This window comes from Plectropomus leopardus, chromosome 5 (genome assembly GCF_008729295.1).
Source record: "Plectropomus leopardus isolate mb chromosome 5, YSFRI_Pleo_2.0, whole genome shotgun sequence".
NCBI classification, from domain to species: domain Eukaryota; kingdom Metazoa; phylum Chordata; class Actinopteri; order Perciformes; family Serranidae; genus Plectropomus; species Plectropomus leopardus.
In genome coordinates, this window is record NC_056467.1 from 26,945,372 (window position 1) to 26,960,461 (window position 15,090).

A 15,090-nucleotide genomic window follows, 5' to 3' on the forward strand; every position below is an offset into this window, starting at 1 on the left:
GAGCACGTTTAAAACAAGAAATGCAGCCCAAAGTGCTTAACAATTAAAAAATGCAACACAAAAAACAAGTTTAGACAATCAAAAGACAGGCGGTGATAAACAACATATATAAGCCAAAGTGAAAAGTAGCCTACAGAGACCAGTAAGAACAGTAAAATTAAGAGAATTAATAGAAAATCATTATTACAAGAATTCCATTCATTTAAAGGCCAGACTAAATAAACAGGCTTTCATTTGTCGTTTACAAATGTTCACAGATAACTCGAATTGTAGTTCAGTATTGAGTTCAGCTATTGAGCCCCAGAAACTAATTACTTGTCGATGTATCTGGTTACCGATATTTTTAGTAGGTGGACCTTTTTTTAACATCCACATACGTCAGTCACACAAACAGCCTGCAAAGCTTCACATCTGCATACAAATCCGAGTCATCTTCCTCTGACACGCCAGATGCTTCCACTGATGTCATCTTAAAGTCACACTATATCCCAGCCCGGCACGTCTTGAGCTCTGTGCTCTTTTATCTCTGACCCTCTGGAGAACACAGCATGTTGTGTGATGATGGGACGGGCTAAGCACAAAGCAGCTGATTCGTTGTTACCGAAAGCTGGCATGCCTGTTCTCTGTACATGACACTGTCAGTTCTTCCGGACAGCGGCAGTCGGTGCTCGATTGCTTTCGTCTGGAGAAACCATGGCAGACCTAGAGGATAATGTTACAATTCCTGAGTTCAGCTGCCTTCTCCAAATGGATCCCTACCTCAAAGCGTACGAAAAGGACTTCAAGAGGAGGTAAAACACGACTTAAATGGCGCTTTAGTGCGCAGCTTGTCGCCAAAATCCAGTCCCCGGTGAAGCGAGCAGTAGCCAGCTTCAATCTGGCATCTGTCTTGAAATAAAACTACACGACTAACAGATAAAAAACGATGTTTGCAACACATCAGTCAACCCTGTGTATTGTGGCTTGGCATTTTGAGTGAGCAGAGGTCGCATTGAGCTGCGTTTCCCTGTCACGCACACGCTCTCGTGCTTCTCTCTTCCCTTTCTGTGTGCTGCATAACAAGCGTTTAGAGGATGTTATGTAAAAATAACGAACTGCTGCCATTATATGTTACAAGTTGCCGAAGAAGGCAAGTCGTGTCTCAACTATCGATGTTTGACAGTTCAACAGTACGCATGTGTTTCGCAGTCAGGTGACGTCCACGTCGCGGCGTGAGGTGGTGCTTTGGGCTGAAACGCTGTCTGATCCTCGCCTGTTGTGTTTTCGGCTGCAGCATCACAACAGCTTTCTGCAAGCCTCGGCCCTCATTCTGATGAGTTTTGCTTTTCATTGTGTCTGGTTGTTATCGAGGCATCAGTTATCCTAAATGTGTTATAAATTGGATTAAAATCGAAAGTTTCCAACTCAGAGCGCACACCCTGCAGCAGCAGACTGGTTTGGTTTCTGCAGTTTGAAAGGTCCAGCAACACACATAACTTCTCAGACATTAATTGACTTTATGCTGCACTCATATGCTGCATGATTTCCCCCTTCAGCCTCGATTTGGCCTCCATACAAATTAATTATTAGGGTGGAAGTCGTAAGTAGCTGACTTTGTCTGCAAGTGTGTGCCACTAGTGATTGTGCAGTGTGTGTGGCGTGGTGCATTTATCAATATGGGATTACGTCCTGCACATATTTCAATCACATTTTTGTGCAGTTGCCAAAGTAAGGTTGCTGGTGGATGGTATCAAACTACATGTAGAAGTAGACTCCTATATATTATGACCAGGATAGAAAATGTTTCCCATGATGCATCTTCTTAATGGAGTCATGGGCTATTTTTATACCAGTAATGCACAAAGCAAAGAGGGAAGTTCTGATAAGTATTGTAATAGCCTTGTTATTATTGTCAGTTAAAGCCACAGTGGGGCTGGATGAACTGGAATCCATAACCAATGTGATGAAAACATTTGTTGGACTGTAAAGTATCTGTGCATTCATATGCTTTATAGGATTTGTCCTTGACGTTTTGGCAAATTGTCCTGAGTTCTTAAGTGATTTTGAGAGCATAACATAAACAGAGATGTCAGCTTACCAAACAAATTCCCATGGTAATGGAAAACCACGAAAAGTCATGGAATAAGTAAAAAATGATTAAAGGTTTTGGAAAATTCATGGAATTATTAATCCTTTGAAAACTTTGCAAATTGGCTCGATTAGTTTCAGAAATGGGAAGATGTAAATGAGCAATCTATGAAAAGAAACTACCCAAAAATGTGCAATAAATAAGTAAAGAGTACAAAAAAAAATTACCTGAAAATTAGCACACAAAAAAATCAATAAATAGATAAATAAATAATGAAAGTGAAAAACAAAAACAAAAATGAAATTACCTGAAAAGGTCCTTAAAATTCTAATAATTTTGTAGCATAATTTTAAATGTATAATTATGATAATTATAATTTGTGTAGATATTCTTTCTACATTTTTAAAATAATTCTCTTAATCTACTGATTGCTTACAAGAGAAATACCATGAAAATGTATGGGAACCCTGATATTCACATGCCACAATTGCATTTAAATTAATGTACCCAGGAGAGACAAAACATACAAAACCTTTTGATTGAATCAAGTGTGATTAACTGAGGTTCATAAACACCTGTTTTGCTTATTAGTCAAATCAGCGACCCTAAGGCCTGTTTATTCTCCGTAATGTTTATCACCAAAAGAATACAGTGAATATTTAAATGAAAGTAAAGTCATATCGAGGTTATTGTGAACATTGAAACAAATTTAAAATACAAATATGCTTAAGTTTGTGTCGCACCTGCCAGAGCCCTGAAAAGACCAGACGCTTGTCCTTCAGTGGTAAATTCATTGACCTTGTGTCTACACTAATCTCCAAAAGTAAATAGACACTCTGTGTAAGTCAATAGACAGTTCAGTCTCATGCTTTTTAGTCATGTTTTTGGTTCTTGTGTCTTTTTAATTGCTGTGAGTTCTGTTTTTAACCTGATAAACAGACTGGACAAAAACGAAGAGGGCCAATTTAGAAAGATAATTGCTTAATGACTGAGTGGCACCAAAATGTTACAGTTAATAATAACACAATGTTGATTTCATAATGATGTCTTTCTTTTGAGAGGACTCTGAGACTTATTTCAGAATTGAAGGCCATATGGTTTAAAATGTCAGTGCCCATCTTGTGTCAAATTAGTCTTACCTGCTGGATTTCTTCTTTAAAAAAGTGTTATGTTTTTTACTTACAAGAGACAGTAATAATGATCTACTGCTCACATCGCTACGGTATCTGCTCACTGTTGAGTCGTCTCTGAAAATAGGCCCTAAAACTCTGCTTAGGGGCCATGTAGTTTAATCCATTTTCATTACAGTGTCAGATCTTGTCTCTAATGTGGCAGGTAAGGGACCACCTGCTTTGTATTTGAAGCGTGTGAGCAGGGCTCTAGTCTTACGGAGAGATGAGCGTGTCAGTTTCATCACAGACACAGCTTGGGATTGTCAGGCTTCACAGAGCCCTAGATGTGTCTCAAACACCTGTCACGCTGATGAAAGTTGTACATAAATTATTTTACATATAGGAGCACCGCTGTGTGAAGGTTAATTCTTGATAAGCCCCTGGTGTCCAAAGGCCTACAGTCCAAACACCACACCATGAAGACAGGCAAAGAAATCAAGAGCTTTCTCAGGCTGCGGTGTCACGCTGAGTTCCCTTGCCGAGTTGCACAGTGCTAAGAATTCAGCGGGCTTATCAGAAAGAGACCTATGACCACACAGACTGATTCTTTAGATTTCACCATCATGTCATGGCTCAAGGCTGCCCACATCCTGGGTTTGTTGAACTTTGGTTCACACCAGATACAGCTGGTATGCACAGACGGTTAAAATTATTCCAGTGGATTGTGCTGGCCTCCCATCCTAATGAGTTATTCTGTGGTTGTACTTTCAGATTGAATGTGAAAACAGCCGTTGATGCTGCACGCAGGTTACAGCCCCTGTGAGCAGTGCTCTGTTGACATGCTTCATTATTTACCCTTCCTGTTGCGCAAGTCTGCAGGAAGTGCTGCTAGGATTTTGCAGCTCGTGGCACCATGTATCTCCTAAATTGGACCAAATGAAAGTAGGGTGCATTGGGAATGCTGCTTATTACGGCAAAGAGTTTTTGCAAAGATTTGAGTATGTCATCACAACTCATTTCAAAGTGAAAATGCAGCAATACGTCTGAGTTTTCTGCCTGTGATGGTGATGCAACATATTTAAAGCAAAACTGATTATTGGCTTTGAAGTGATGACTGCCGATGCATGTGCTCTGACTGAAAAGTAATGAGTTAAAACACAGGATTTAAAGCTAAGTGGAAAAACAGCAATTTACAGTTTCTTAATAGTTAATAGGTATTATTACAATGACTGGATCACTTTTCACTTTTGACACTACCTGTTGTATAATGAGTGAATGTTTTATGTATTTTCTTGAAAAGGAGCTGTGTGTAGGATTTAATGCTATCTAGCACTGAGGACTGCAGATTGCAACCAGCTGAAACGTTTCCCATGTGCTGAGCTTGAACTTCCAGTTAGCATTCCTTCAGGTTTCATTGTTCAGGAGGTTTATACCTGGAGCCAAACTATCTGCAGAGATCTCTTTCCCTCCAAAACAAATGGACCAGGTGATTAAAAAACAGCAAAAATACTGAATAAAGCACATTCCCGTTACAAATCAGCGTTTCTCCGACACACTTTGGCTCATCACAGACTGACTGCTAGCCCAGCACGTGCGAAATCTGTGCTCACCTTTTTTCTCTGATAACTTAAGACCCAGACATTCAGTTTTTATTAGGACTCAAATTATCTGCAGGGTGCTTTTTCTCTTTGAAACAAACAGACACAGTGATTTTAACAAATAAAAACAGGGAATAAAGCAGTTTAATGTTAAAGACCAGTGTGTTTTCCAAAACTGCTTTGCCTGTCCCAGGGGGGTTCTAACTATGGTGGTCAATGCAAAGACCCAGATGGCTCATCTATAGCCGGTGTTTGGATTGTCTGTTTTGGGCTACTGTAGAAACGTGGAGGTGCCACATGGCGGACTCTATGGACTGTTAACACTTGTGTCTATCATGTGTCTCCAGCTGACCACTCGTGTTTCGATTTCTTTATTGCCTATGTTGATATAAATAGCTCATTCCAAGGTAAAGAAAACATCATTTTTGATTCTTATTTTCAAATTTCAGCCGACTGTACACTGCAGAAAGCATACTAGTATTATATTTCATTTCTGCCAATATACACCCCAAATCCCACACACCGGACCTTTAGGGGCAGCGTGGGCAGCATTTATTTTCCTCTCACCTTGCTTGAGGGTCAACAAAGGTCTGAGGTTAGCAGGAAAGTTTCGCTTTCATCAATCAACCTCTCTGCAAATGTCCAGGTCCTGCTTTAGCCTCATTAATGCACTTAGTCACAGAAGGACAGTAACGGCATTATTTGAAAGTCACCTTGCCGCTGGGCTGTATGGAAGCCCTGTAGGTGAGCTGACATCTGAAAGAAAGAAGTTTTTTCCTACTTGTGTTTGTGCAGGCTGTTGTAGACTGTCCTGACACCTCTGTGCTTCAGCTGTCACCATCAGTCATACACAATGCAACAGACCTTAACACTCACTCTAAATTTAGATGTGCGATTGTCTAACGTGGAGTGTATGAATGGGTTACACAGTTCAGCTGCTCTATAGGGAGAATTTAAAAAGTGGATTGTAATCATGACTGGAGATTTTACACCGTGACTGTAATTTAGTTTATTTAGTTATAGTTAAAGATATGGCATCAAAACAAGGGTCTCATGTAGGTGTAGGTGATGTGTTTGCTATTGTTGGCATCATTTCAACACCTCATAGGGCCTGTATTGTTCTGTTTCTAATGCCAGTGCTCAAAGGTTTTAGTTCAGATTATTTTTCTGACAGTATAATAACCAGCTACAGACTCTGAGTCGTCCTGAAAACAGATGACGCCATGTGGTCTTCCTCCTCCCATCCTGTCTGTCAAATACAAGGCTTTTTGTTTGAGCAGTGCACGGTCAGAGTAATACATTGTAACTGCCTACATTTTTCTGATTCATCAATCCAGGTCCATCCAGTTAATTAATTGGGCCACCCTGAATAACAGCACTTTCAAAAACCTTAGCATAATCCTAAAAGTAAAGCAGGACTCACTTTGGTTTGTCTTTCCTTACCACCTAGTCGTTTGCATGTGACAACCAAATGATTTGAAGAATCAGAGTGATTACTCAGTATCAAAAATGCCTTTGTTTAAAGTTTAGCAAGCCCAAAGATTCCTTCCACACGTAATGAAGACTAGATCGACTTAATTAAAAAGGCAAGATGCTCCTTTTTTCGCAGAGGTTAGAGTGGCATCCAAATGTATTGGCTAAAATTGACTGGACTGTATTTTGTGAACTTGACCTCAGGAACTCTGAAAGTTAAAAGTTTGTTGATACATAAACTTTATAAAGCTTTATAAACTTTATACATAAACAAATATGAGTTGGACTTTCAGTTACTATTGGTAACACCAACTTTTGTTTATTCGTGCCTAATTTCCAAAGTTTCATAATTTCTCCCCAACATGGTCTCCATTCTGTGACTGAATGTTACACCTACGATTAACTGTAGAGAAACTTTCGACTTCTATAGCATTGAAACAGTGCAGGAATTATAAGGTTTTTTTTTAAATTCATTGAACTGTAATATAAGATTTGGGTCTGGGATCTCTAATCAAGTCAAGATTTTGTGTTTATCCAGTTTTACATGCAGAGGTTCTCAACCAAGCACTTGATTTCTAAAGCATCAAGGACAGACTCACCCAAAACAATAAAAGTAATACATAAAACATAATAATACATATAAATGGGGCAAAATAGCTGGAGGACAACTCAAAGACAGATCTTCCTGCCACAGGATGTCGGCTATAATAGTACAGTGCTACCGGTCTTCCACTGCTGGGGCCTGGCATGGAATGACCTTTGCTGTCCAACTTTTCTTCTTGGACTTTTAGTCTCCAGATCCTCCAGCCTGGACATCCTGCTGCTCCCTTCTTTTCCCACTCCACTTCTATCTCCTGCTGGGATTGTTTGACCTCGTCTGTGGTGCTGAGGAGGGAGAGCTTTTCTCCGCAGTTTCTGCAGATGATCGATCTTCTGCTGTTCCTCACCGTGCTTCAGAGCTGAAGTCAAGTCTCTCCAGCTGTTTCTCAGCCTCATTTCTCTTATTCCAGAGAGTGTCCCCCAGCTGGTCTGCCATCCTGAGCACCCTCAGAGCCTCAGCTTTCTCATCAATGAGATCTTTACTCAACCACCTTCTTCTCCAGCACCTTCTGAACTCTCATTTTGATTTTCATGAGAGTTTGCTAACTGATTAGCTTTCTCTTTTGCCTTCTGAGGCTAGTTCTTCTCTCGTGGGAGAGATTTCTCTGCAAGGAAATAATAATCATAATCTGACTTGTGAAAATTGGTATATATCAACATGGTGTACACCAAAAACTGCCAGCAGTCCTCAACATTTTAAGGAATAACTTGATAGTTTGAGAAGAAGCAGAAATGTATCAGGCACTGTACTGAAGGGATTTGACAGGAAGTTAATGTCTGTCACTTACAATTTAGCTGCAGTAATATCTGTGAGTTTAATAGTCTTGCCACATGATATTTTCTCCAGTATCTTTATAGATAAAGTTGCCCAAAGTAAGAGATAAGAGAGCCATGACTGTAATCTGTGACTCACATCTATAATCTCCTGCTGCTCTATTACCACTGAATAGGGGACAGGACAAGCTTCTGGCTGCAGGGATTTCTACTTTGGAATGTACTACCTGACAATGAGCAGCAGTGTTTTTACCATTGTTTCCTCTACACTCATTTAGGAGTGGCGCCCGCCACTCCTAAATCCTACCCGCCGCTCCTTCAAATGTCGGGTTTTTTTTTGTTTTTTTTTTAAAAAATTTTTTATTGCAAATACACCACCGCCGCATCACAGCACAGTCCTGCACTGCGTTGGGTGTCGCGAGTGCTGAGGCAGATAACTATCTTGCTCCGTATCTACTCTTTGGGGTAGATAGCACCGCCGCCCCCCAACAGAACTAACTGGTGCCGACGTTAATTAGCTGCTCGCATCCAGGCATCAGGTCGGAGAGTCAGAGGAGTGTCGGCTTGAAAATAGTGTGCAACTTACCGGAGAAAAGGTAGACTTATTAGCTTAAGAAAACTTATAATAGAGTTTATTAGTTAAATAAACATTCGCAAAATATTGATGGCCAGCTAAGGTTACGTAGCTTAAGTTAATCGGGCCGGTGCCAACTCAACTCAGTGTCGCTAACGTGAGTAAACTAATTGATAGCATTAAGCGATATACACGCCATGATGTAACTGCTGACTGCATTTTCAGATGAGCTTGTTCAAATATTTTTCAAAGAAGAGAAAGACACCTGATGAGGATGGCGCTAGTCAGGTATCATTAGCCTTTTTACTGACTCAAATTATGATGGTTAGGTAAAAAATTATGTTCACACTTGTAATCAAATGTGACGTGAGTGTAAATTATCTGTGTTAATGTTTTATGTAATCGTATAAGACAAGTAACAGACAGGGAGGAGCAGTGGAACAAAGTGAAGGAGAGCAGAGTACAGGAGGGGGAGTGCCGAGTGAAGGAGCAGGAGAGCAAAGTGATGGTGCAGGAGAGAGAGATGAGAGGAGAGGAGAAAAACATAAAGGGAAACACAGGTTATCAGGCTGGGACCCTAAATGGGTTGAAATTTTTTTTAAAAAAATTATTGTTTCTATTTGAAGGTGAAGACTGACTTGAGAAACAGGCTGCAGGGGGATCACCTTGCAGCATGTATGCTGCTGAGCATCAACGGGCCACCTCTTGGGGAATTTCCGTACAACAGAGCCTTAGAGCTGTTCTACAGAAAACCAAGAAAAATCCATTGTTCTGAGCCTGGGTGCAAACTTTGCCACTGATTACAGCCCCATCAAGAAATTATTATTTATTGTTTTTATTATTTTATTGTTGAATTTTTGTTATTATTTTTTATTTTTACATTCAGCCTTTAAAAAGCGTCATTTGTTTACGCCGCCACGGCTCCCTGGAGAGCCTGCCCCCGCTGCTGAAAAAAATCCTAGAGGAAACACTGTTTAGTGAAACTGAACTGCTACTTTGTTTCATTGAGAAGTGGTGTTCAGTCTCTCTTCTTTCAATGTTCTTCTTTTAGTGTTGTATATATCTGCTATAACAACATATTTATACTGTGATACATAATGATATGTTATAGGAGCAGTTGCAGTGATGTTCCCCTCATATTGAAGGAGTGTACTAGCGTGTTTTAGCTCATGGCATTGCTTTCACGCCCCTCAAACTTACTGTTGTGATTCACTCTCGCTGCTCTCATCAGTGTTGTTTGTAGCCACAGCAGGCAGCAAAAAGCTCTGATAAACCCACTGTAGGCTTCCTGCCCAGCTCCAAATGGCAGACAGAAACAGTTAGCGACAAGCTGGTGAACATAGTGGAGCATTTAGCAACTAAAGAGCCAGATATTTCCTTTAGGAGCTGGCGGAGTGCAAAACAGCTAAAAAACGTACACTAACAGCTTCCACTGCCTCCGAGTGGCCAAAAAACCCCACTAATGCAGGTTCAAGCACTAGTTATAGTATTAGTATTATAGTATAGTAGCATTAATATTGTATGTCATGTACTAATGTACTGTACTAATGTACTTTAATATGCTTTTATCATTGACTGATGTTACATTCAACATGCATCCAACACTCACCATACAGCCGCTCTGTAAGACAGTAAACGGCAAGTTTCCCTGCTCAGTCTAACAGATGAATGAATCTTTCATGTGTTTAACTAGCAATTAGGAAATGAATTTGCAGGCAATTGAAGAGGTGTATTGTGGCAGGAACCATTGATTCTCACATTAAGATTCAAGGTTCTCATACTAACAACTGTAACAAAGCCCCTATGTGTCAGATTTTTGACTTTAATGATATTGTGGTAATATCAATAAAAGCGCTGAGACTGACAGCTATGAACCCCCAAAACAAACTGCATGGATATATCCATTAAATGATCAACGATCACGTAACATCGATGCAAACTGTAAACATTGATCCAAATCATCCTCTTTCAGGCACGCCCTTATCTTGAAAGTCTTTTTCACTGTCACACAGCGTCCGGCAGATGGTGGCGACGAGTGAGAGAAAGATGATGACTTCCTTATAATACATCCATGGGATGATGCTGTTGACTTGGAATTAAATTATCAGTGTGGGGAATGTTTTGTTTTCGGAGAAACTGCGAGTCAACAGATCACACACGAAATACCTGCCATGCCACCTCACCGACTTCCTGCTAACGTCAGGATAGCTGCTCTGTTTCATGTTGACTGAATAAATGTGCATGTAAGACTGAAAGTCATCCATGCTGTTCTGTCGGGAGGTGCATAGACTTAATCCAGTTGTGAGTAAGACAAAGCATAAATACTAGTAAACTGGCTAGGTGATGAGTAGAGGAAAAGTCCGCTAGCTAAGCTAATTTCTGCAATGTAAAATGCCATAGGCTTATGCTAAAAACATTAGCATGTTGTATATGTGGGGGAAATGTGACCTTCAGAAGACAGTTGTTTTGTGTATGATCCTTGACAGTTATCATTGAGGTTTATACTTTAGTGAAAAGATCTTATTGTTTATCCACGTTTTGAGGATGTTGGGAGGAGTTTGTCTTCAAGTCAGGCAGCCCTGAAGTTTTAAGAAAACAGATCATGGTTTGAATTAAAATGAAAACATTTTTTCCAGAAAGCATTTTCAAACAGAATGAACCAATTTTTAATTATTTTCAATTATGTATATGCTGTTTTTATCTTCTCTGGCCAGAAGCAAAGAAAGGGGTGGCAGCTTCTCCTGTAACTGACTGTGTTAAATGAGCAGATAATATCGGCCCATATTGATCTCAGGCCCCTAAATCGAATCGATATCGTGTCTTGGTAGATATTGTAATATTGTCAAATATCTTATTGTTGTTCAAAGTATCGATATAATATCGTATCGTGATGAAACCAGTGATTTACACCCCTACCTGACAGTAGAGTAATTGTAAAGATGGTATCATCCCATAATAATTCTCCACATTTTGGCTTCAAGTCATAACCAAAATAGATGCATACAATAAGATAGTAGCACATTAATATCAAACTGAGACCAATCAATTATTGTACTGCTGTATTAATACATTTGGGGCTCATAGAGAACCTCTTTACACTTAGTATTGATATTCGTTTTGCATGATCAGATCACAGGTGGACAGTGATGAATACAAGTGTAAACCATCACCAAGACAATCTGTAATCTGATCACCTAAATCACTTGTTGAGAGGGCATGAAATGCATTTGACTACTTATCTTGATGCGTCCCCAACAGGGACTTCATCATTAATGTAGGACATGGTGGTTGATTTGGTAGAAGAGTTCTAACACACTACAACTTACCCAGTTTATAACGAGTTAGATGAAGTGATGCGTGACCGTCTATCGTTTTTCCCTATGGAAGGAGATGTGTCGAATTTTTGCTTACAGCGATATGTCCAGCTGTACCGACACAGCTGCTAATGTGACCAGTGAGCAGCTAGAAAGAGTGTGGTTAACCGTGTGCAGGGGCCTTTGATAGATCTCAGTGACATAGACAGTAACGAAATCTGAACACAAGTGGTTGTGTTGTGAACAGCGATGTGTCTTGGCTGTTTACGTATGTTCATATTATTTGAACACTTAATACCAGGTGTAAACAGGCTCATTGATTGTGTTAGGTGTGTTACATTTTTAAATGCTTTCATTTCGACCTTTTTGTAATTTTTTTTCTGGCTTGTGTAAATATATACATCAATTGGCTGTAATTTTAACTTTAATAGGTTTAAATGAGGTGGCACAATTGCATATATAGGTTTCAAAGTACCTTATTGCACCGAGAAATGTGAAGGCTTTAACAAAATACGGGAAGACAACAATATAAACTGAGCTCCAGTTCTAACATTGACTTGTCCTCATTATGAATTCAGGACCAGTGCTGGGGGAAAAAGCTTGCCATATGTGATGAAATGGTCACACTCTGAGATGCTGCTCTTTGCAGCTTGATGGGAAAGTGTTTTACGGCCAAGTGTTGCCTATGGATACAAAGTGCAGCCCTGTGCTGGATATTGATGTAAACTGTAGAAAAACAGGAGAGGTATAGAGTGGTGCCAGTGCCAGCATGGAGGAGATGAAGAGTGACAACTTCATCAAATTAAAATTTGTAGACAAGGGCACAGAGGACAGTTCACAGACTGATTATCAATAACGGGAAAATAAATCAAAGTTTTGATTTTGCCCATAGCTTCAACTCAGTTAATGACTTACCGAAATGAATTGTTTCTTTACAGGCAGGATTCATTTGTGATGTGTGGTCTCATCTCACCTCCTTGCTGCAATCTCAAGTGGAAACAGACACGAGAGATGTGCGCGGAACACTGCATCCATACAGGATTTTGGCTCTCTATCCCCACCGGTCCAACCTTCTGGAACTCATTTGTTATAATCACAGGCATGACTTTCATGCTTATTAATATTGTGGCAGTGAAGCTCTGCCCTTATGTGAATCCTCTCTTTGTCCTTCCTTTCAGCATATTCTTGAAATGGTGACAAAGTGGCAAAGGAGGCATGTGGCATCACTAGTTGGACTTTTAAAGGTTTACATTTGGCAAGTACTGTCTGTATCCACTATGCCCAACACAGGGAGCAGCTGCTGAGAAATCGCGCTGTTACTTCAGCCCATCATCACTAGCCCCAGGGCATTCACAGGCCAGTCTGAGCTTGGCTTCGGGGCTATAGGGGAGAGAGTGCACTTAACTCAGCTGGCTGAAAGAGGCTTTCTGTACCGGGGGGGAATCTGATATGGACACCAGCTGGCTGCAGGAACTTAAGTGAGATAAATTGCAAAGTAGTTAGTCTATCCTTCCCAGTTGAAGGTAACAGACAGAGGTTTATCTCTCAGGATATGCCTGTAGTCACACATTCTTGAGGGGATGCGGCAGATCCGCAACTAGGACGTCAAAGTGATAACGTTAGCATGGAAAACATTAAGATGCAGCACTGTGCACTGCCACACTGCATGTGCTGAGATATGTTAGAAAAGTTGTTAATATGTGCAAACTAAGAAAGCTTTTCAAACAATATTAAAACAGTTGGATTTGTCAAAAAAACCTTTCTACTAGTTTGTGTTCGCTTATTTAATCTCAGACAAAAAATGTCATTATACAGTGACTGACGAGTAAAAATCTTAATTTATTGAAAACTTATGTCACACAAAAGAGCTTCGTGCTTGGTATTGTAGCTAGATTCTTTGGCTTTATAATGCCGGTTCCCATTTATCATTATTCAAAGGAGAATTCTTAATGATCATCAGTAGTTCCTATATTTGCCTGAAAGGAAAAATCCAATGTAAAATCTCCAACTGTTTAAATAAAACTAGGTACCCTTATAAATTACAGACTGTTAATTACACAGAAATAGTCAAAATTATTACCTACTCAACAAAATCGATTTTTTCTTGTATTGCAACGGCATTCGACTGTGACCGATGATTTTGAAAATTGCTTTCACCACTAACTGTATTGTTATGAATAGTTGTTAATGGCTGATAAGTGATAACACTGACAGGGTACAGTAGAGGGGCTGGTTTTTCCAGTAATGGTAGCATTAGTGGTAATTACTGATGAATATCTTCTTCCTCACTAATTTTAATTTGATGACTCGTTGTGTAGTGATGTGTAGTTTGCGTGTGTCAACATCTTGTGTTGTCATGGTGAGTACTTAATAGCAGAGAATAAACAATGTCATTGTAATTTTCGCTAGCCTTGCTGTGGAGTGTAGTAACTGTTGTTTATAAATGAAGACAGGACGTACCATGTTTTTATCAGTACACATAATTCTGCATTTATATTATATCGATATGAATATTCTAATTTGATCAATATTAATATTGTGTATGTAATATGTAAATAACCACAGTGAAACGAATCAATTAACTGGGGAATAATGATGTACATTTTATTTGTGTTCTTATTCTATTTCACATTATTTCATCTTAAAAAATAGTTTTCCTTAGGTTTTGTGTCATAACTGAATCAAATCCTCAACCCACAGTATTTACTCGGACATTCAGCAGAGAGAAAGCTGGGAGAACTCTTGAACAGTTATCTCAGTTGCTGTTATATCGCTCTCCACCCACACGTATCAGCCAGACCTGAATGTAATTGATGTTCTTTGGGGGGTTGTCAAAAAGCAAATAACTGAAATCTATTCAAAATCACAGATGATGTGTACTATATGTATCCAACAGAGTGTGTATCCACTGGTGGGCTTCCCATTGCATTCACACAGTTTTGTGTGTTCCCTGTGGTTTTTGAAGGTATGAGCTGCTGCAGAAGAAGCTCCTACAGCTGGAAGATGCAGAAGGAGGCTTTGACCAGTTCACGCGCAGCTACAGGACCTTCGGTGTGCAGCGGCACCCAAACAACAGCCTGTCATTAATAGAATGGGCTCCAGATGCTGAGGCCCTCTTCCTCACCGGTGACTTTAGTAAGTAGCCTGAGGAAAACTGTCAGCTCCTGAACAAGATATCAGGGGTGTGATGTCCAAGTTGTTTCCCTAAAGCTTCCACAGTTTTACTGCAGCTCATTTATTACTGGATCATGCATGTTGTGTGTTTAAAGGTGTTAGAGTTCTTGTAAAATTCACCCACTATGGATGCGAACACTCTAAAATTAAAGCTGAGACTTGGCGCTCTGTATTTGTTTTTTGCTCTCAGTTCATTTGTACAAAATGCTGCGTCTTTTTTGATAGGAAATCTTCATTTGTTTTTGGCACAGCAGGCGTCCTCATTGTGTTTTAAAGAAGAATGCAACAAGCTGATAGATGAAGGTGTGCTTCATTACAGTTTTATAATAGCAATCAGTTTGCGATAATAAATTGAATCACTAAAAAGGAAATGACACTTTAATATAGAGTTATATACACTGTT

General features: G+C 39.8%; 1 protein-coding gene across 1 annotated transcript in view; it reads left to right on the top strand.

Moving 5' to 3' along the window:
• Positions 1-565: 565 nt before the first annotated feature.
• Positions 566-15,090, top strand: part of gbe1b (glucan (1,4-alpha-), branching enzyme 1b) — a 94,881-nt gene continuing 80,356 nt past the window's right edge. Inside the window, exons 1-2 of the mRNA XM_042486861.1 lie at positions 566-791; positions 14,479-14,648. Of these exons, the coding sequence (XP_042342795.1) occupies positions 694-791; positions 14,479-14,648 (268 nt within the window). The 5' untranslated portion in view covers positions 566-693. The remainder of the gene's footprint in view (positions 792-14,478; positions 14,649-15,090) is intronic.